The 22,716-nt window shown below is 46.0% G+C and overlaps 1 protein-coding gene across 1 annotated transcript in view; it reads left to right on the top strand.

Moving 5' to 3' along the window:
* Window positions 1-22,716, top strand: part of LOC120053816 (E3 ubiquitin-protein ligase RNF220-like) — a 52,500-nt gene that overhangs the window by 18,559 nt on the left and 11,225 nt on the right. The window contains exons 2-8 of the mRNA XM_039001077.1: window positions 8,868-8,873; window positions 9,146-9,272; window positions 16,454-17,136; window positions 19,809-19,911; window positions 20,060-20,143; window positions 20,265-20,320; window positions 21,275-21,365. Coding sequence (XP_038857005.1) covers window positions 8,868-8,873; window positions 9,146-9,272; window positions 16,454-17,136; window positions 19,809-19,911; window positions 20,060-20,143; window positions 20,265-20,320; window positions 21,275-21,365 — 1,150 coding nt within the window. The remainder of the gene's footprint in view (window positions 1-8,867; window positions 8,874-9,145; window positions 9,273-16,453; window positions 17,137-19,808; window positions 19,912-20,059; window positions 20,144-20,264; window positions 20,321-21,274; window positions 21,366-22,716) is intronic.

Raw genomic sequence — 22,716 nt, 5'->3', positions numbered from 1 at the left:
ATTAGTAACAACATGGCCTATTATGTTAATATATTAGTAACAACATGACCTATTATGTTAATGTTTAGTGACAACATGGCCTATTATGTTAATGTATTATTAACATGGCCTATTATGTTAATGTATTAGTAACAACATGACCTATTATGTTAATGTATTAGTAACAACATGACCTATTATGTTAATGTATTAGTAACAACATGGCCTATTATGTTAATGTATTATTAACAACATGGCCTATTATGTTAATGTATTAGTAACAACATTACCTATTATGTTAATGTATTAGTAACAACATGACCTATTATGTTAATATATTAGTAACAACATGGTCTATTATGTTACTGTACTAGTAACAGCATGGCCTATTATGTTAATGTTTAGTGACAACATGGCCTATTATGTTAATGTATTAGTAACAACATGGCCTATTATGTTAATGTATTATTAACATGGCCTATTATGTTAATGTATTAGTAACAACATGACCTATTATGTTAATGTATTAGTAACAACATGACCTATTATGTTAATGTATTAGTAACAACATGGCCTATTATGTTAATGTATTATTAACAACATGGCCTATTATGTTAATGTATTAGTAACAACATGACCTATTATGTTAATGTATTAGTAACAACATGACCTATTATGTTAATGTATTAGTAACAACATGACCTATTATGTTAATGTTTAGTGACAACATGGCCTATTATGTTAATGTATTATTAACATGGCCTATTATGTTAATGTATTAGTAACAACATGACCTATTATGTTAATGTATTAGTAACAACATGGTCTATTATGTTACTGTACTAGTAACAGCATGGCCTATTATGTTAATGTATTAGTAACAACATGGTCTATTATGTTACTGTACTAATAACAACATGGTCTATTATGTTACTGTACTAGTAACAGCATGGCCTATTATGTTAATGTATTAGTAACAACATGGTCTATTATGTTACTGTATTAGTAACAACATGGTCTATTATGTTACTGTACTAGTAACAGCATGGCCTATTATGTTAATGTTTAGTGACAACATGGCCTATTATGTTAATGTATTAGTAACAACATGGCCTATTATGTTAATGTATTAGTAACGACATGGTATATTATGTTAATGTATTATTAACAACATGGCCTATTATGTTAATTAGTAACATGCCATATTATGTTAATTAGTAGCGACATGCCTATGGTACTGTTCATTAAATAGTGTAGGCCATTATTCCCCCAATAAAAACAAAAGGCGGCCTACTTAGTTCTCCTCCACCCTCTACTTCAGAGAGTGTGTATTTGTCCCAAATGACACCCTATTCCCTACATTGTGCCCTACTTTTGACCATGATCCATACGGTTCTGGTAAAAGGTAGTGCACTAGGACACAGCCTGTGCTGCATGTAGGAAGAGAAGGGCTGAGTAATATCCTTTAATATCCTTGATGTGATGTTTTCAATAGGAAGCAGGTTGTTGTGGGAGACCGGAAAGGGCAGGCACAGGTGTGGTGGGAGCCAAGGACTTATATGACTCAGGTCTCCTCTGAACGCTTGCCAACTACAGCCCACACAATCCTACTCCCCCCCCCCCCCCCTTCCTTCCAGTAGCCGAGTGATGACTGATGAAAGAGGACAGCATCGCAAGACTGCCATACAGAAAGACACAGATGCGCAAATAATCATAACCCCTACCGTTCAAAACAATCCAATCTTGACCAGTGCCCATGTCTGTCAATCATAGTTATACCACGGTTACTGCAGGTTATTCTTTACAGCGTGTTCCTATAGCCTTGTTCATGCCCTGGCCTAATGTCCCAGGGTGACATCAAGCCTAATGTCCCAGGGTGACATCAAGCCTAATGTCCCAGGGTGACATTAAGCCTAATGTCCCAGGGTAACATCAAGCCTAATGTCCCAGGGTGACATCAAGCCTAATGTCCCAGGGTGACATCAAGCCTAATGTCCCAGGGTAACATCAAGCCTAATGTCCCAGGGTGACATCAAGCCTAATGTCCCAGGGTGACATCAAGCCTAATGTACAGCAGGTTAGAAATAGTATTGATGTGATTGTGGAGTCCAAAGCGGAAGGATGTCACAAGGATGTAGCGTAACCATTATATCATGCATGTTTCATGTTTCAAGTTTATTTGTCACATGCACATGGGACGGATGAGGGATGGGACCAGTGAGGGATGGGACCAGTGAGAGATGGGACCAGTGAGAGATGGGACCAGTGAGAGATGGGACCAGTGAGAGATGGGACCAGTGAGAGATGGGACCAGTGAGGGATGGGACCAGTGAGAGATGGGACCAGTGAGGGATGGGACCAGTGAGGGATGGGACCAGTGAGAGATGGGACCAGTGAGAGATGGGACCAGTGAGGGATGGGACCAGTGAGGGATGGGACCAGTGAGGGATGGGACCAGTGAGGGATGGGACCAGTGAGGGATGGGACCAGTGAGGGATGAGACCAGTGAGGGATGAGACCAGTGAGGGATGAGACCAGTGAGAGATGGTACTAGTGAGAGATGGGACCAGTGACAGATGGTACCAGTGAGAGATGGTACTAGTGAGAGATGGTACTAGTGAGAGATGGGACCAGTGAGAGAGTATACCAGTGAGAGAGTATACCAGTGAGAGATGGTACTAGTGAGAGATGGGACCAGTGAGGGATGAGACCAGTGAAGGATGGGACCAGTAAGGGATGAGACCAGTGAAGGATGGGACAAGTGAGAGATGGGACCAGTGAGGGATGGGACCAGTGAGGGATGGGACCAGTGAGGGATGGGACCAGTGAGAGATGGGACCAGTGAGAGATGGGACCAGTGAGAGATGGGACCAGTGAGAGATGGGGCCAGTGAGAGATGAGGCCAGTGAGAGATGAGGCCAGTGGGGGATGGGACCAGTGAAGGATGGGTCCAGTGAAGGATGGGACCAGTAGCAAATGAGCATAGTAAGGGATGGGACCAGTGAGGGATGAGACCAGTGAGAGATAGGCCCAGTGAGGGGTGGGGCCAATGGGGAATGGGACAAGTAAGGGATGGGGCCAGTGAGGGATGGGACCAGTACGGTATGAGAACAGTGAGGGATGGGACCAGTAGCGGATGAGCATAGTAAGGGATGGGACCAGTGAGGGATGAGACCAGTGAGAGATAGGCCCAGTGAGGGGTGGGGCCAATGGGGAATGGGACAAGTAAGGGATGGGGCCAGTGAGGGATGGGACCAGTAAGGTATGAGACCAGTGAGGGATAAGACCAGTGAGGGATGGGACCAGTGAGGGATGGGAATAGTTAGGGATGGATCCAGTAAGAGATTAGACCAGTTAGGGATGGGACCAGTAGGGGATGGGACCAGTGAAGGATGGGACCAGTGAAGGATGGGACCAGTGAAGGATGGGACCAGTGAGGGATGGGACCAGTGAGGGATGGGACCAGTGAGGGATGGGACCAGTGAGGGGATGGGACCAGTGAGGGGATGGGACCAGTGAGGGATGGGACCAGTGAGGGATGGGACCAGTGAGGGATGGGACCAGTGAAGGATGGGACCAGTGAGGGATGGGACCAGTGAAGGATGAGACCGGTAGGAGATGGGACCAGTGAAGGATGGGATCAGTGAGGGATGGGACCAGTGAGGGATGGGACCAGTGAGGGATGGGACCAGTGAGGGATGGGACCAGTGAGATATGGGACCAGTGAGGGATGAAACCAGTGAGGGATGAGACCAGTAAGAGAAAGGACCAGTGAGGGATGGGACCAGTGAGGGATGGGACCAGTGAGGGATGGGACCAGTGAGGGATGGGACCAGTGAGGGATGGGACAAGTAAGAGAAGGGACAAGTAAGAGATGGGACCAGTGAGGGATGGGACCAGTGAGGGATGGGACCAGTGAGGGATGGGACCAGTAAAGGATGGGACCAGTAAAGGATGGGACCAGTGAGGGATGGGACCAGTGAGGGATGGGACCAGTGAGGGATGGGACCAGTGAGGGATGGGACCAGTGAGGGATGGGACCAGTGAAGGATGAGACCAGTGAAGGATGAGACCTGTGAAGGATGGGACCAGTGAAGGATGAGACCAGTGAGGGATGGGACCAGTAAGAGATGGGACCAGTGAGAGATGGGACCAGTGAGGGATGGGACCAGTGAGGGATGGGACCAGTGAGGGATGGGACCAGTGAGGGATTGGACCAGTGAGGGGTGGGACCAGTGAGAGGTGGTACCAGTGAGAGATGGTACCAGTGAGAGATGGTACCAGTGAGGGATTGGACCAGTAAGAGATAGGACCAGTGAAGGATGGGACCAGTGAAGGATGGGACCAGTGAGAGATGAGACCAGTGAGGGATGGGACCATTGAGATATGGGGCCAGTGAGGGATGGGACCAGTAAGGGATGGGACCAGTAAGGGATGGGACCAGTAAGGGATGGGACCAGTGAAGGATGAGACCAGTGAGGGATTGGACCAGTGAGGGATTGGACCAGTGAGGGATTGGACCAGTGAGGGATGGGACCAGTGAGAGATGGGACCAGTGAGAGATGGGACCAGTGACTGATGAGACCAGTAAGAGATGGGACCAGTGAGGGATGGGACCAGTGAGAGATGGGACCAGTGAGAGATGGGACCAGTGAGAGATGGGACCAGTGAGAGATGGGACCAGTGAGAGATGGGACCAGTGAGAGATGGGACCAGTGAGAGATGGGACCAGTGAGAGATGGGACCAATGAGGGATGGGATCAGTGTTGGATGGGACCAGTGAGGGATGGGACCAGTGAGAGATGGGACCAGTGAGGGATGGGACCAGTGAGAGATGGGACCAGTGAGGGATGGGACCAGTGAGGGATGGGACCAGTGAGAGATGGGACCAGTGAGAGATGGGACCAGTGAGGGATGGGACCAGTGAGGGATGGGACCAGTGAGGGATGGGACCAGTGAGGGATGGGACCAGTGAGGGATGGGACCAGTGAGGGATGAGACCAGTGAGGGATGAGACCAGTGAGGGATGAGACCAGTGAGAGATGGTACTAGTGAGAGATGGGACCAGTGACAGATGGTACCAGTGAGAGATGGTACTAGTGAGAGATGGTACTAGTGAGAGATGGGACCAGTGAGAGAGTATACCAGTGAGAGAGTATACCAGTGAGAGATGGTACTAGTGAGAGATGGGACCAGTGAGGGATGAGACCAGTGAAGGATGGGACCAGTAAGGGATGAGACCAGTGAAGGATGGGACAAGTGAGAGATGGGACCAGTGAGGGATGGGACCAGTGAGGGATGGGACCAGTGAGGGATGGGACCAGTGAGAGATGGGACCAGTGAGAGATGGGACCAGTGAGAGATGGGGCCAGTGAGAGATGAGGCCAGTGAGAGATGAGGCCAGTGGGGGATGGGACCAGTGAAGGATGGGTCCAGTGAAGGATGGGACCAGTAGCAAATGAGCATAGTAAGGGATGGGACCAGTGAGGGATGAGACCAGTGAGAGATAGGCCCAGTGAGGGGTGGGGCCAATGGGGAATGGGACAAGTAAGGGATGGGGCCAGTGAGGGATGGGACCAGTACGGTATGAGAACAGTGAGGGATGGGACCAGTAGCGGATGAGCATAGTAAGGGATGGGACCAGTGAGGGATGAGACCAGTGAGAGATAGGCCCAGTGAGGGGTGGGGCCAATGGGGAATGGGACAAGTAAGGGATGGGGCCAGTGAGGGATGGGACCAGTAAGGTATGAGACCAGTGAGGGATAAGACCAGTGAGGGATGGGACCAGTGAGGGATGGGAATAGTTAGGGATGGATCCAGTAAGAGATTAGACCAGTTAGGGATGGGACCAGTAGGGGATGGGACCAGTGAAGGATGGGACCAGTGAAGGATGGGACCAGTGAAGGATGGGACCAGTGAGGGATGGGACCAGTGAGGGATGGGACCAGTGAGGGATGGGACCAGTGAGGGGATGGGACCAGTGAGGGGATGGGACCAGTGAGGGATGGGACCAGTGAGGGATGGGACCAGTGAGGGATGGGACCAGTGAAGGATGGGACCAGTGAGGGATGGGACCAGTGAAGGATGAGACCGGTAGGAGATGGGACCAGTGAAGGATGGGATCAGTGAGGGATGGGACCAGTGAGGGATGGGACCAGTGAGGGATGGGACCAGTGAGGGATGGGACCAGTGAGATATGGGACCAGTGAGGGATGAAACCAGTGAGGGATGAGACCAGTAAGAGAAAGGACCAGTGAGGGATGGGACCAGTGAGGGATGGGACCAGTGAGGGATGGGACCAGTGAGGGATGGGACCAGTGAGGGATGGGACAAGTAAGAGAAGGGACAAGTAAGAGATGGGACCAGTGAGGGATGGGACCAGTGAGGGATGGGACCAGTGAGGGATGGGACCAGTAAAGGATGGGACCAGTAAAGGATGGGACCAGTGAGGGATGGGACCAGTGAGGGATGGGACCAGTGAGGGATGGGACCAGTGAGGGATGGGACCAGTGAGGGATGGGACCAGTGAAGGATGAGACCAGTGAAGGATGAGACCTGTGAAGGATGGGACCAGTGAAGGATGAGACCAGTGAGGGATGGGACCAGTAAGAGATGGGACCAGTGAGAGATGGGACCAGTGAGGGATGGGACCAGTGAGGGATGGGACCAGTGAGGGATGGGACCAGTGAGGGATTGGACCAGTGAGGGGTGGGACCAGTGAGAGGTGGTACCAGTGAGAGATGGTACCAGTGAGAGATGGTACCAGTGAGGGATTGGACCAGTAAGAGATAGGACCAGTGAAGGATGGGACCAGTGAAGGATGGGACCAGTGAGAGATGAGACCAGTGAGGGATGGGACCATTGAGATATGGGGCCAGTGAGGGATGGGACCAGTAAGGGATGGGACCAGTAAGGGATGGGACCAGTAAGGGATGGGACCAGTGAAGGATGAGACCAGTGAGGGATTGGACCAGTGAGGGATTGGACCAGTGAGGGATTGGACCAGTGAGGGATGGGACCAGTGAGAGATGGGACCAGTGAGAGATGGGACCAGTGACTGATGAGACCAGTAAGAGATGGGACCAGTGAGGGATGGGACCAGTGAGAGATGGGACCAGTGAGAGATGGGACCAGTGAGAGATGGGACCAGTGAGAGATGGGACCAGTGAGAGATGGGACCAGTGAGAGATGGGACCAGTGAGAGATGGGACCAATGAGGGATGGGATCAGTGTTGGATGGGACCAGTGAGGGATGGTACCAGTAAGGGATGGGACCAGTGAGAGATGATACCAGTAAGAGTGCTACACAGCTTTAGCAGCCATGGGAGAAGAGCTTGAGACAGAGACAGGCAGACAGACTAAGGGAATCCGTCAGCTCCTGTTGAATGGGGAGATGGCTAGCTAGCCTCAGACAGAAAGTGAGTACTTCACAGCCTGTTGTGTAGCTAGAGAGAGTGAAGGCTGTGTGAGTGAAGGCTGGTTTACTGCCCCCACCTGTTTTTTGTGTGAGACCCCCGCAGGCTGGAGCACTGCTGAGGCTGGCTGATGCTGACAGGGTTCATCTGGGACTGGGCAGGGGAGAGGAAGAGAGGGAGGGGGAGGATGTACACAAACACACACACACATTAACACACATTAATTTCCGTATTCTGTTCTCAGTCATTAAAAGTGCATTTAGTACAGATAAAGACTCATTCTGGGTCCGGGAAACTGGCCCTTACTACTGGAGGCTGCCTGGTAGTGGCCTGCCAGACACAGGTGTCAGGATACTGAAACGGGGGTAGAGAGAGGTTCTAAAAACAGGGACAATAAATCACCTGCAAATCTAATCCCATTCCTTTTATCACGGCGCCATTCAGAGACACTTATCTCTCCAGGTAATGTGCTTATGAATTCAATTTCAGCCCCGAGATTTCATTGTTTACTGACTCCCGTGTGTTTCGGGCCGGAGAGCGCTGAAGGCCCGGGAACACTTGATGCGTGTCGGTAAAACTCATTTAGGCTTCGATGGGTGATGCAAAAAACCTGCGAGGAACACGGAACGACCTGTCTCTTTCCCAAGGACACTGAGCGTCTTTTTGCAATTTGCTGCCATGTGTTATTTAGCAGCCATTCTGTCCCTATTTGAGTCCTCATTAGTCATAACTCAGCTGATGTCAGAGGGGACGCCAACCTGCTCCCAGCATGCTGCACCGCATGTCTCTTGTCCTTTATGAGTGTGGCTGGTGTGCTGGACAATAGCTTCCTGAGGACAGAAGAGACAGTGGGGTGGTAGACTTCACGCTTCAGGTCCCTAGGCTCTCAGGTTAGAAATAGCTAGTGTAGACCTGTGATACTTGGACTGTTTCAGTGTTTTTAATGGTGATGAGTAGGTTAATGAGCCTTTGTTTTTATTCATGTCAAATTTATTAATTTTTATTTATGTCACTGATATTGACCATGCTGTATACTCCGTCATCGTTGGCTATATGACGAGGTTCTTGTCTGATTGTGTTGAGATACAGAGAGAGATATGATGCAGACAGATGGCCTTACTTCTCTACATGTGATTGATGGCTTTCAGGAGTAAATGACCTCATCTACCTGGTAAAATGTTTATTTAGCATACCTCCCATCCTAGCTGTCTGCTTATGGCAGTAATCCAGAAGGGAAACCCAATGGGCCGGGTGGGCCTGGCTAATGTTCCCATTGACAGGCTATGATGCAGGCTCACTGACAGGGTGGTGCTGAGTGTGAGGGGGAGTGGGGTGTGTGTGCGTGCGTACATGTGTACTTGTGTTCATGCATGTTTGTGTGTGTGTGTTAAACTTTATATTTATTTGACACAGACAATTCTAATGAAACTCTCCTCTCCTTACTCTGCCTTTCCTCCCTCTCTGTGTCAGTAGGTAAGAGTAATGTCCTGTATGACTCCCTGCCTCTCTGTGTCAGTTGGTAAGAGTAATGTCCTGTATGACTCCCTGCCTCTCTGTGTCAGTAGGTAAGAGTAATGTCCTGTATGACTCCCTGCCTCTCTGTGTCAGTAGGTAAGAGTAATGTCCTGTATGACTCCCTGCCTCTCTGTGTCAGTAGGTAAGAGTAATGTCCTGTATGACTCCCTGCCTCTCTGTGTCAGTAGGTAAGGGTGATGTCCTGTGTGACCCCCAGCCCCTGTATGTGTCAGTAGGTAAGAGTAATGTCCTGTTGGACTCTCTGCCCCCAGTGTGTCCAGTGTGCCATGCTGTGTTACCACCAGGTGAGCTACAGGAGCACATGGAGCAGGAGATGGGCAGACTGGCACAGTTACAAATCAGGTAGCCGTATAGAACAGATATGAGCAGGAGAATAGCAGACTGGCACAGTTCCAAATCACACACACACACACACACACACACACACACACACACACACACACACACACACACACACACACACACACACACACACACACACACACACACACACACACACACACACACAAAAACACACAGACAACACTAAACAACAACACTAAACAACACTAAACAACAATAAAAAACAAACATTAATAAACAACAAACAACACTAAACAACAAATGACAATAAATAACACTAAACAACACTAAACAACAATAAACAACACTAAACAACAATAAAAAACGAACAATAATAAACAACAAACAACAATTAACAACACTAAACAACAAATAACAATAAATAACAACAAACAACACTATACAACACTAAACAACACTAAACAACAATAAACAACACTAAACAACAATAAAAAACGAACAATAATAAACAACAATTAACAACACTAAACAACAAATAACAATAAATAACAACAATTAACATCACTATACAACACTAAACAACACTAAACAACAATAAACAGTGTGAATATTGTAGCATTAGTTTCCTGACCCCCTTTAAGTGTTTCCTCTTTCTTCCTTTTAACAGTACTAATTCAGTGCAGAGGAACCATCCATTAGGAGCTACTAAGGTAAATAATAACACACGCACACACGCACACGCACACGCGCACACGCACACACACACACACACACACACACACACACACACACACACACACACACACACACACACACACACACACACACACACACACACACACACACACACACACACATCTTTCTTTGACTCTGTCCCTGTCCTCTGTCCACAGACCCTCTCACTATCTCTGCACATTAAATGTGAGGGTGGGTCCCCCACCTCTCTCCCCTGCCCTCCTGAAGAGCCCCACTCAGACAGATACCAGGTAGGTTCTTCACTACAAAGACACACACACACACACACACTTCTTTGAAGGTTCTTCAACTCTCCTTTTTCCACAGACGTTTCTGCGTGTGAGGACCAACAGACATACAAGACTGAATGGTATGTGTTCAGAAATACATACGATTTCAAAGACAGATCTGTTGTTGGTTCTGATGGGTGGGTTAGTTGGGTTACTGCTTTTGCATTGGGGTAATTGACTGTAAGATGATGTTCAAAGGCCTATCTACAGCTACAATATATTATGGAGGACATTTTCAAGGGAGGAATGAAAATGGGAGCTTCTATCCTCCCTCTCCTGCATTGAAGATCAGTGAAACCCCACCGATCATTCAAAAAAAGAAACTAGCCTGACTGGGACTCCTGTGACCCCTGTCACTGAGAGCACGGTACCTTTTGACCTAGCACCCACACAAGCAGAGGATCTATTAACCCTTGACCTTTAACCTCTTGATATGTTAACAGTCGATGACTGGTGCTACGCCAAACCCGCCCCTTTAAGTCCCCACAACAGAAGTCACCTAACCCCAGACTGCAAAAGAACTGGTAAGAGACACAAGACAAAATATATGGGCGACCTTGTATACCCCAATACTTATATTGAGTACTTTTCCCACCCATTATCACAGACTACACTCACTGACTATTTAGTTTATACGTTATATATTTCAGGGAACAGACTTAGGAGGATGTTCTACCATAAAACCATCAATGAATTTTACACAAGAAAAATTATTTCATACCTTGTAGGTTGTAGTCTGCTGATAGTTCGCCATATCTTACCTGTGCAGAGCATGTGTATGTTTGTCTTACCTGTGTATCTTACCGGTGTATCTTACCTGTGTATCTTACCTGTGTATCTTACCTGTGTATCTTACCTGTGTATCTTACCTGTGTATCTTACCTGTGTATCTTACCTGTGTATCTTACCTGTGTATCTTACCTGTGTATCTTACCTGTGTATCTTTCCTGTGTATCTTACCTGTGTATCTTCCCTGTGCACATCGTGTATAACCCAGTAGCTACTCTTGTATCAGTGCTTTGTCCAGTAGCCAGTAGAGAAACATACCATTCCTCTTCCTCTATCTCCAGTGTGTGTTGGTTTTGTTGAGGACTACTGACTTTTATTACAGATGATACAGTAGAGTATAATGAATTTCTAATAAGGCGCTAGGGAGAAGATTGTTCTTCCTACTGTCATCCTGCTGAAACTACGCTCTCCTCTGTATGCAGTCAGGAACAACACAGGTAGTGTGTAGTCAGGAACAACACAGGTAGTATGCAGTCAGGAACAACACAGGTAGTATGTAGTCAGGAACATCACAGGTAGTATGTAGTCAGGAACAACACAGGTAGGATGTAGTCAGGAACAACACAGGTAGTATGTAGTCAGGAACAACACAGGTAGTATGTAGTCAGGAACAACACAGGTAGTATGTAGTCAGGAACAACACAGGTAGGATGTAGTCAGGAACAACACAGGTAGGATGCAGTCAGGAACAACACAGGCAGGATGCAGTCAGGAACAACACAGGTAGTGTGTAGTCAGGAACAACACAGGTAATATGCAGTCAGGAACAACACAGGTAGTATGTATTTAGGAACAACACAGGTAGTATGTAGTCAGGAACAATACAGGTAGTATGTAGTCAGGAACAACACAGGCAGGATGTAGTCAGGAACAACACAGGTAGGATGCAGTCAGGAACAACACAGGTAGTATGTAGTCAGGAACAACACAGGTAGTATGCAGTCAGGAACAACACAGGTAGTGTGTAGTCAGGAACAACACAGGTAATATGCAGTCAGTAACAACACAGGTAGTATGTAGTCAGGAACAACACAGGTAGTATGTAGTCAGGAACAACACAGGTAATATGCAGTCAGGAACAACACAGGTAGTGTGCAGTCAGGAACAACACAGGTAGTGTGTAGTCAGGAACAACACAGGTAGTGTGTAGTCAGGAACAACACAGGTAGTGTGTAGTCAGGAACAACACAGGTAGTATGCAGTCAGGAACAACACAGGTAGTATGCAGTCAGGAACAACACAGGCAGGATGCAGTCAGGAACAACACAGGCAGGATGCAGTCAGGAACAACACAGGTAGTGTGTAGTCAGGAACAACACAGGTAGTGTGTAGTCAGGAACAACACAGGTAGGATGTAGTCAGGAACAACACAGGTAGTGTGTAGTCAGGAACAACACAGGTAGTATGTAGTCAGGAACAACACAGGTAGTATGCAGTCAGGAACAACACAGGTAGTATGCAGTCAGGAACAACACAGGCAGGATGCAGTCAGGAACAACACGGGTAGTATGCAGTCAGGAACAACACAGGTAGTATGCAGTCAGGAACAACACAGGCAGTATGTAGTCAGGAACAACACAGGTAGTATGCAGTCAGGAACAACACAGGTAGTGTGTAGTCAGGAACAACACAGGCAGTATGCAGTCAGGAACAACACAGGTAGTATGTAGTCAGGAACAACACAGGTAGTATGCAGTCAGGTACAACACAGGCAGTATGCAGTCAGGTACAACACAGGCAGTATGCAGTCAGGAACAACACAGGCAGTATGTAGTCAGGAACAACACAGGTAGTGTGCAGTCAGGAACAACACAGGTAGTGTGTAGTCAGGAACAACACAGGTAGTGTGTAGTCAGGAACAACACAGGTAGTGTGTAGTCAGGAACAACACAGGTAGTATGCAGTCAGGAACAACACAGGTAGTATGCAGTCAGGAACAACACAGGCAGGATGCAGTCAGGAACAACACAGGCAGGATGCAGTCAGGAACAACACAGGTAGTGTGTAGTCAGGAACAACACAGGTAGTGTGTAGTCAGGAACAACACAGGTAGTATGTAGTCAGGAACAACACAGGTAGTATGCAGTCAGGAACAACACAGGTAGTATGCAGTCAGGAACAACACAGGCAGGATGCAGTCAGGAACAACACGGGTAGTATGCAGTCAGGAACAACACAGGCAGGATGCAGTCAGGAACAACACAGGCAGTATGTAGTCAGGAACAACACAGGTAGTATGCAGTCAGGAACAACACAGGTAGTGTGTAGTCAGGAACAACACAGGCAGTATGCAGTCAGGAACAACACAGGTAGTATGTAGTCAGGAACAACACAGGTAGTATGCAGTCAGGTACAACACAGGCAGTATGCAGTCAGGAACAACACAGGCAGTATGCAGTCAGGAACAACACAGGTAGTATGTAGTCAGGAACAACACAGGCAGGATGCAGTCAGGAACAACACGGGTAGTATGCAGTCAGGAACAACACAGGTAGTGTGCAGTCAGGAACAACACAGGTAGTATGCAGTCAGGAACAACACAGGTAGTATGTATTCAGGAACAACACGGGTAGTATGCAGTCAGGAACAACACAGGTAGTATGCAGTCAGGAACAACACAGGTAGTATGTAGTCAGGAACAACACAGGTAGTATGCAGTCAGGAACAACACAGGTAGTGTGTAGTCAGGAACAACACAGGCAGTATGCAGTCAGGAACAACACAGGTAGTATGTAGTCAGGAACAACACAGGCAGGATGCAGTCAGGAACAACACGGGTAGTATGCAGTCAGGAACAACACAGGTAGTGTGCAGTCAGGAACAACACAGGTAGTATGCAGTCAGGAACAACACAGGTAGTATGTAGTCAGGAACAACACAGGCAGGATGCAGTCAGGAACAATACAGGAAGTATGCAGTCAGGAACAACACAGGTAGTATGTAGTCAGGAACAACACAGGTAGTATGTAGTCAGGAACAACACAGGTAGTATGCAGTCAGGAACAACACAGGCAGTATGCAGTCAGGTACAACACAGGTAGGATGCAGTCAGGAACAACACAGGTAGGATGCAGTCAGGAACAACACAGGTAGTATGCAGTCAGGAACAACACAGGTAGGATGCAGTCAGGAACAACACAGGTAGTATGCAGTCAGGAACAACACAGGTAGGATGCAGTCAGGAACAACACAGGTAGGATGCAGTCAGGAACAACACAGGCAGGATGCAGTCAGGAACAACACAGGCAGGATGCAGTCAGGAACAACACAGGTAGTATGTATTTAGGAACAACACAGGCAGGATGCAGTCAGGAACAACACAGGTAGTATGCAGTCAGGAACAACACAGGTAGTATGTAGTCAGGAACAACACAGGTAGTATGTAGTCAGGAACAACACAGGTAGTATGTAGTCAGGAACAACACAGGCAGGATGCAGTCAGGAACAACACAGGTAGTATGTATTTAGGAACAACACAGGCAGGATGCAGTCAGGAACAACACAGGCAGGATGCAGTCAGGAACAACACAGGCAGTATGCAGTCAGGAACAACACAGGTAGTATGCAGTCAGGAACAACACAGGTAGGATGCAGTCAGGAACAACACAGGCAGTATGCAGTCAGGAACAACACAGGTAGTATGCAGTCAGGAACAACACAGGTAGTGTGTAGTCAGGAACAACACAGGTAGTATGCAGTCAGGAACAACACAGGTAGTATGCAGTCAGGAACAACACAGGTAGTATGCAGTCAGGAACAACACAGGTAGTATGCAGTCAGGAACAACACAGGCAGGATGCAGTCAGGAACAACACAGGCAGGATGCAGTCAGGAACAACACAGGTAGGATGCAGTCAGGAACAACACAGGTAGTATGCAGTCAGGAACAACACAGGCAGGATGCAGTCAGGAACAACACAGGCAGGATGCAGTCAGGAACAACACAGGTAGGATGCAGTCAGGAACAACACAGGTAGTATGCAGTCAGGAACAACACAGGCAGGATGCAGTCAGGAACAACACAGGTAGGATGCAGTCAGGAACAACACAGGCAGGATGCAGTCAGGAACAACACAGGCAGTATGCAGTCAGGAACAACACAGGTAGTATGTAGTCAGGAACAACACAGGCAGGATGTAGTCAGGAACAACACAGGTAGTATGTAGTCAGGAACAACACAGGCAGGATGCAGTCAGGAACAACACAGGCAAGATGCAGTCAGGAACAACACAGGCAGTATGCAGTCAGGAACAACACAGGCAGTATGCAGTCAGGAACAACACAGGCAGGATGCAGTCAGGAACAACACAGGCAGGATGCAGTCAGGAACAACACAGGTAGGATGCAGTCAGGAACAACACAGGTAGTATGCAGTCAGGAACAACACAGGCAGGATGCAGTCAGGAACAACACAGGCAGGATGCAGTCAGGAACAACACAGGTAGGATGCAGTCAGGAACAACACAGGTAGTATGCAGTCAGGAACAACACAGGCAGGATGCAGTCAGGAACAACACAGGTAGGATGCAGTCAGGAACAACACAGGCAGGATGCAGTCAGGAACAACACAGGCAGTATGCAGTCAGGAACAACACAGGTAGTATGTAGTCAGGAACAACACAGGCAGGATGCAGTCAGGAACAACACAGGCAGTATGTAGTCAGGAACAACACAGGTAGTATGTAGTCAGGAACAACACAGGCAGGATGCAGTCAGGAACAACACAGGCAGTATGCAGTCAGGAACAAGATGAAAAAGTTCACAGTTGGTGTTTTTCTTTGTTACGTTTGTTATTGTGTGTGTGTGTGTGTGTGCGTGCGTGCGGGCGTGCGTGTGTGTGTGTGCGTGAGCTTGTGTATGCTTTCGTGTGTATTCAGGCCTGTTTTTATACACAGTAGCCAACAACTCTGTCACATTTACCCCCATTGTCACAAAGCAGAAGCAACATCCCTCTACTTTAACTCCTTCCTTTGGGTCTTACTGCATGGCTGTGTTTACACTAAGGTACCATGTATTGTACATTTACTCCCAATGGGGAGTTGCACAGCCAATTGCTATTACCTAGCTATTACCTAGCTCGACAGATATCTTCTAGCTAACCCTCTCTGCTCCCTGTCTGTCTCTCTGTGTGGGTTCTCTTTCAGTCAGGATCGGCAAGCTGCAGAGGAGGAGACCTTACGAGGACCAGGTATGTTCCTAAATAGAAACTGGCGTTGTATTGTACTGTAGACGACAGCAAGCCTAGCTATTCCTCTTACTGTATACTGTACTGGATGTCTTAGAGAGATCGATGATGGATAGAGCAGGTGGATTGGTCTGGAAACAGGGCTACTGGAATAATCGGAGGTTAACAGCATGTTGTGGCCACCTGTGATTAAACTCCTGGTATTGCTTTCTGCCCATTAGGCTCAGTGTGTCCATGTGGAGAGGGCCTGCTTTTACAGGTTACCGTACCTCAGGTTACCGTACCTCACGTTACCGTACCTCAGGTTACCGTACCTCAGGTAACCGTACCTCAGGTAACCGTACCTCAGGTTACCGTACAACAGGATACTGTACCTCAGGTTACTGTACCTCAGGTTACCGTACAACAGGTTACCGTACCTCAGGTAACCGTACCTCAGGTAACCGTACCTCAGGTAACCGTACCTCAGGTTACCGTACCTCAGGTTACCGTACAACAGGATACTGTACCTCAGGTTACTGTACCTCAGGTTACCGTACAACAGGTTACCGTACCTCAGGTTACCGTACCTCAGGTTACAGTACCTCAGGTTACCGTACCTCAGGTTACCGTACAACAGGATACCGTACCTCAGGTTACTGTACCTCAGGTTACCGTACAACAGGATACCGTACCTCAGGTTACCGTACGACAGGTTACCGTACCTCAGGTTACCGTACCTCAGGTTACCGTACCTCAGGTTACAGTACCTCAGGTTACCGTACCTCAGGTTACCGTACAACAGGATACCGTACCTCAGGTTACTGTACCTCAGGTTACCGTACAACAGGATACCGTACCTCAGGTTACCGTACGACAGGTTACCGTACCTCAGGTTACCGTACCTCAGGTTACCATACCTCAGGTTACTGTACAACAGGTTACTGTATACCATACATCAGGTTACCGTACCTCAGGTTACCGTACAACAGGTTACCGTACCTCAGGTTACCGTACTACAGGTTACCGTACCACAGGATACTGTACCACAGGTTACCGTACCTCAGGTTACCGTACCTCAGGATACCTTACCTCAGGCTACTATACATCAGGTTACTGTACCTCAGGTTGCTGTACCACAGTTTTACCGTACCTCAGGTTACTGTACCTCAGGTTACTGTACCACAGTTTTACCGTACCTCAGGTTACCGTACCTCAGGTTACCGTACCTCAGGTTACCATACATCAGGTTACTGTACCTCGGGTTACTGTACATCAGGTGACTGTACATCAGGTTACTGTACCTCGGGTTACTGTATACCATACATCAGGTTACCATACCTCTGGTTACCGTACCTCTAGTTACCGTACCTCTAGTTATCGTACCTCAGGTTACCGTTCCTCAGGATACTGTACATCAGGTTACTGTACTTCAGGTTACTATACCTCAGGTTACTGTACATCAGGTTACCGTACCTCTGGTTACCGTACCTCAGGTTACCGTACCTCAGGTTACCGTACCTCAGGATACTGTACATCAGGTTACTGTACATCAGGATACTGTACATCAGGATACTGTACCTCAGGATACTGTACATCAGGTTACTGTACCTCAGGATACTGTACCTCAGGTTACTGTACCTCAGGATACTGTACATCAGGATACTGTACCTCAGGATACTGTACATCAGGTTACCGTACCTCGGGTTACGCCTCGGAGATACATCAGTAACAACCAAGGGCTATAAGATATGTATTTACATAGAAAAGTGTGTAGGGTGTGGAAATGGTGTGTGTGTGTGTGTGTGTGTGTGTGTGTGTGTGTGTGTGTGTGTGTGTGTGTGTGTGTGTGTGTGTGTGTGTGTGTGTGTGTGTGTGTGTGTGTGTGTGTGTGTGTGTGTGTGTGTGCGAGTTCGTGCGTGTGGCTGCATGGCTTCATGCCTGTGTCTGTGTGTGTTTTCAGGACATTTTGTTGGACCTGGGGAGGGGGGAGGAGGAATGGAGTGAGCGGAGGAGGATACGGATGACATCCATACTGGGAGGGTGTGAAGGTAAAACACATCCCCCGTACCAGACCCTCTGACTGGGTCTTGGATCTGGTGCAGTGGGGTGGATAATGTGACTGAGTGGCAGTTAGAAAGGCCAGTGTACTTAACACAGTATACTCTATTAGCCTACCTATAAGGATGAATTGCTTTCCATTACCAACAGCAAAGCTCTACCTTGATTATATGGGTTGCCGATAGGGTTATACATTTCTTGTAACTTTCCCAAAATGCTCAGGTATTCCAGAAATCTTATTCTCTTCCAGCCAGGATGTCTGGAAAACCTGGGAATTTGGGGAAAGTTAAGGGAATTTTTCAACCCTTGAAAAGGAGACATATGGTACATGTCAAGCCAAACAATGACAATGAGTGACAATGAGTTGGCATGACAGCATAGGTGACACGAATCACTCCACACATTTGGAAGTGTCACCTTTCAATGGCCTCAGATTAGCAAAGAAAGTCTCACCTCTCAATGGCCTTAAACATCTGCCCTTAACACTCGTTAGTCAGTTAACACTGCCCACTATGTGAGAATGTGCTAGGTGAGTGTGAAGGTATGGTGAGAGTGAAGATATGGTGAGAGTGAAGATCTGGTGAGAGTTAAGATCTGGTGAGAGTGAAGATCTGGTGAGAGTGAAGATCTGGTGAGAGTGAAGATCTGGTGAGAGTGAAGATGTGGTGAGAGTGAAAATATGGTGAGAGTGAAAATATGGTGAGAGTGAAAATATGGTGAGAGTGAAAATATGGTGAGAGTGAAGATATGGTGAGAGTGAAGATATGGTGAGAGTGAAGATATGGTGAGAGTAAAGATCTGGTGAGAGTGAAGATATGGTGAGAGTGAAAATATGGTGAGAGTGAAGATATGGTGAGAGTAAAGATATGGTGAGAGTGAAGATATGGTGAGAGTGAAGATATGGTGAGAGTGAAGATATGGTGAGAGTGAAGATATGGTGAGAGTGAAGATATGGTGAGAGTGAAGATATGGTGAGAGTGAAAATATGGTGAGAGTGAAGATATGGTGAGAGTGAAGATATGGTGAGAGTGAAGATATGGTGAGAGTGAAGATATGGTGAGAGTAAAGATATGGTGAGAGTGAAGATATGGTGAGAGTAAAGATATGGTGAGAGTGAAGATATGGTGAGAGTGAAGATATGGTGAGAGTGAAGATATGGTGAGAGTGAAAATATGGTGAGAGTGAAGATATGGTGAGAGTGAAGATATGGTGAGAGTGAAGATATGGTGAGAGTGAAGATATGGTGAGAGTAAAGATATGGTGAGAGTGAAGATATGGTGAGAGTGAAGATCTGGTGAGAGTGAAGATCTGGTGAGAGTGAAGATATGGTGAGAGTGAAGATATGGTGAGAGTGAAGATATGGTGAGAGTGAAGATATGGTGAGAGTGAAGATATGGTGAGAGAAGATATGGTGAGAGTGAAGATATGGTGAGAGTGAAGATATGGTGAGAGTGAAGATATGGTGAGAGTGAAGATATGGTGAGAGTGAAGATATATTGAATGAATATAAGTCACAGAGTGTTATGACGTCCTCAGGGTCGGTGTTTGTGAGCAGCAGGACGTCTAAGGAAGGCCGTGGTGACAGTGACGCTGACCTGGACGTGGATGGAGATGACACTCTGCAGTATGGAAGAGTACAGTATCCTTTAAAATATATCAGATTTTATAAGATCTAATCATGAGTCCTATGTTCTCCACATCATTGTAAGGATCCACCAATATGGCAGTACTATATAATTGTACATGGTTGCATGCAGTCCTTATGTTTCCTTAACATGGTGATCCAGATGTACGGAGGCAGACATCCCCTGTTCAGGGCAGGATCCTGGGGAGGTGGAGGGGAGGGAAGCACTGAGGGGGGCGTTTTTAAAGTACGCACCACACCCTGTAGTCCCATGGCCTGTTTCTGTGTTCCATCACTACACAACAAATCGTCATGCCTGTGTGGTTAGCATTGTCTGCATTAACCGTCTCATTGGTTTTGTTTCTCAGTGTTGGTACACTGTCCAACAGAGTAACTCTGGAACATTCCAAATGGACAAATGAGGGTGAGAACAGCTACTGAGTTTGAATTCATTAATATTTAGTAGCTATAATATAATTTGTTGGGTGCTTATATTTGTCCAGTTTCATGTACATGTGTGTATTAATACGCAGGTGTGTATACGTGTATTAATATGTGTGTATACGTGTATTAATATGTGTGTATACGTGTATTAATATGTGTGTATATGTGTATTTATACGTGTATATACGTGTATTAATATGTGTGTATACGCGTATTAATATGTGTGTATACGTGTATTAATATGTGTGTATACGTGTATTAATACGCAGGTGTGAATTGGAAATGTGTTTTTTGCATATCCCAACTCTCCCTGCGACACCTTGAGACACCCTACAACAGGGGTTCCCAAAGCATTGGGGAACATCCAGCGCCCCACGTCTATTTCTATAGTCACAAGCATGACAAAAAATTGTTCACACCTCTCTTGTTGGTGACAGACAATTTTGCAGTTTTAAAGCTTATTTCCTGCAATTCTATACATTTTTGTCATGGAGTGCAGATACAATTTTGCAGTTTTGAAGCACATTTTCTTGCAAATCTATACATTTTCCCATGTCTAATGTTTATTCATGTCATATTTGAGTGACTCAAACATTACAACAAATCTAAGGCTAACGAATTTAGCTAAAAAACATAAACTGACTTGGACTATTTGATCTGGACATTTCTGACAAGTTATACATAGTTCTCTGATGATACACTACCCACATTTTGAAATGACACCTTGTGCATTCTACTATTACAACTTTCAAGAGTAAGTTGAAAGCCAGACTGAGTGCCCTACGACACCCTTGTCAGCTCGGGGATTGAAACACGCAACCTTTTGGTTATTGGTCCAACGCTCCAACCGCTAGGCTCCCTGTCGCCATACTTCATTAATTGGATATTAAGAGTGGATGTCCTGATCTAAAATTATAGTCCTCTTTTGCTACAGGAAGTCCATCCACTAGCAACGGAGAGAGCAACAAACAGGACAACAGCATAGACTCCCTACACAGGACCTGTAAAAATAGTGACATTGATATGTAAGTTCTGAAAGAAACGTCAAGTGTCAGCTGTGAAAATGTTCTACATTACCATTGACTTCATGATACTGTAAACCTTTCCAAAAATATAATTAAAAAGGTGTTGTCGCATATTATTCATCTTAATCAAACAGGTGTTTTACATGGACGATACATTGGATATAATATACTGTAAGACAAGTACTGGAAACAATGGAACACTATGAAAAATCTGGGAAACCAGGCCTGGTATTCATAGCTGACTTTGAAAAGGCTTTTGATAAAGTATGACTGGAATTTATATATAATGCCTCAAATATTTCAATTTTGGAGAATCAATGGGTTAAAGTTATGTATAGTAACCCTAGGTGTAAAATAGTAAATAATGGCTACTTCTCAGAAAGTATTAAACTGTCAAGAGGAGTAAAACAAGGTTGTCAACTATCGGCATATCTATTTATTATTGCCATCTAAATGTTAGCTGTTAAAATCAGATCCAACATTAATATCAAGGGGCTAGAAATCCAGGGCTTAAAAACAAATATGTCATTGTACACTGACGATTAATGGTTTCTTTAAATCCACAATTTGGATCCCTCCACAGCCTCATAGAGGATCTAGATACTTTTTCTAACCTCTGGATTACAACCAAATTAAGTGTACTACTATATTACGTATTGGATCATTAAAAAATACATATTTTACATTACCGTGTAGTTTACCAATGAAATGTTCTGACGGTGATGTGGACATACTCAGTATTCATATCCCGAAAGAAAGAAAGGATCTCACTACAGTAAATGTGAATAGAAAGTTTGCAAAAATAGATAAGATCTTTCAAAAATTGAAAGGAAAATGCCTGTCTATTTGTGAAAAAATCGCCCTGATTAACTCTTTAGTCATATCTCACTTTACCTATTTGCTTATGGCCTTGCCTACACCTAGCGACCTGGTTTTTGAAATTATATGAGCAACAATTATTCAATTTTATTTGGAACGGCAAGCCAGACAAAATTTAACTGGCCTATTTATATAATGAAGATGAATTTGGATGGCAGAAATTATTAAATATTAAAGCATTAGACCTCTTACTAAAGGCTTCAGTCATACAAAAGTTATACTTAAATCCAAAATAATTCTCTAGCAGATTAATAAGAATGTCTCACACCATATTCAGGAATGGCCTTTTTCCCTTTATTCAGATTACTACCTCTCACTTTTGGTGATTTGAAAATGAAATCATCTCCAAAATATTGCTATTTTTAACACATTGAAAGTTGGTTGCAGTTTCAATTTTAATCTACCAGAAAAGACAGAACAAATAATACGACAAATATTATGGTTAAACTCAAATATACTAATTGATTAAAAA

Source organism: Salvelinus namaycush, chromosome 9 (genome assembly GCF_016432855.1).
Source record: "Salvelinus namaycush isolate Seneca chromosome 9, SaNama_1.0, whole genome shotgun sequence".
NCBI classification, from domain to species: domain Eukaryota; kingdom Metazoa; phylum Chordata; class Actinopteri; order Salmoniformes; family Salmonidae; genus Salvelinus; species Salvelinus namaycush.
Note: the sequence above shows the minus strand (reverse complement) of the source record. Positions and strands in the feature narration are given on the sequence as shown.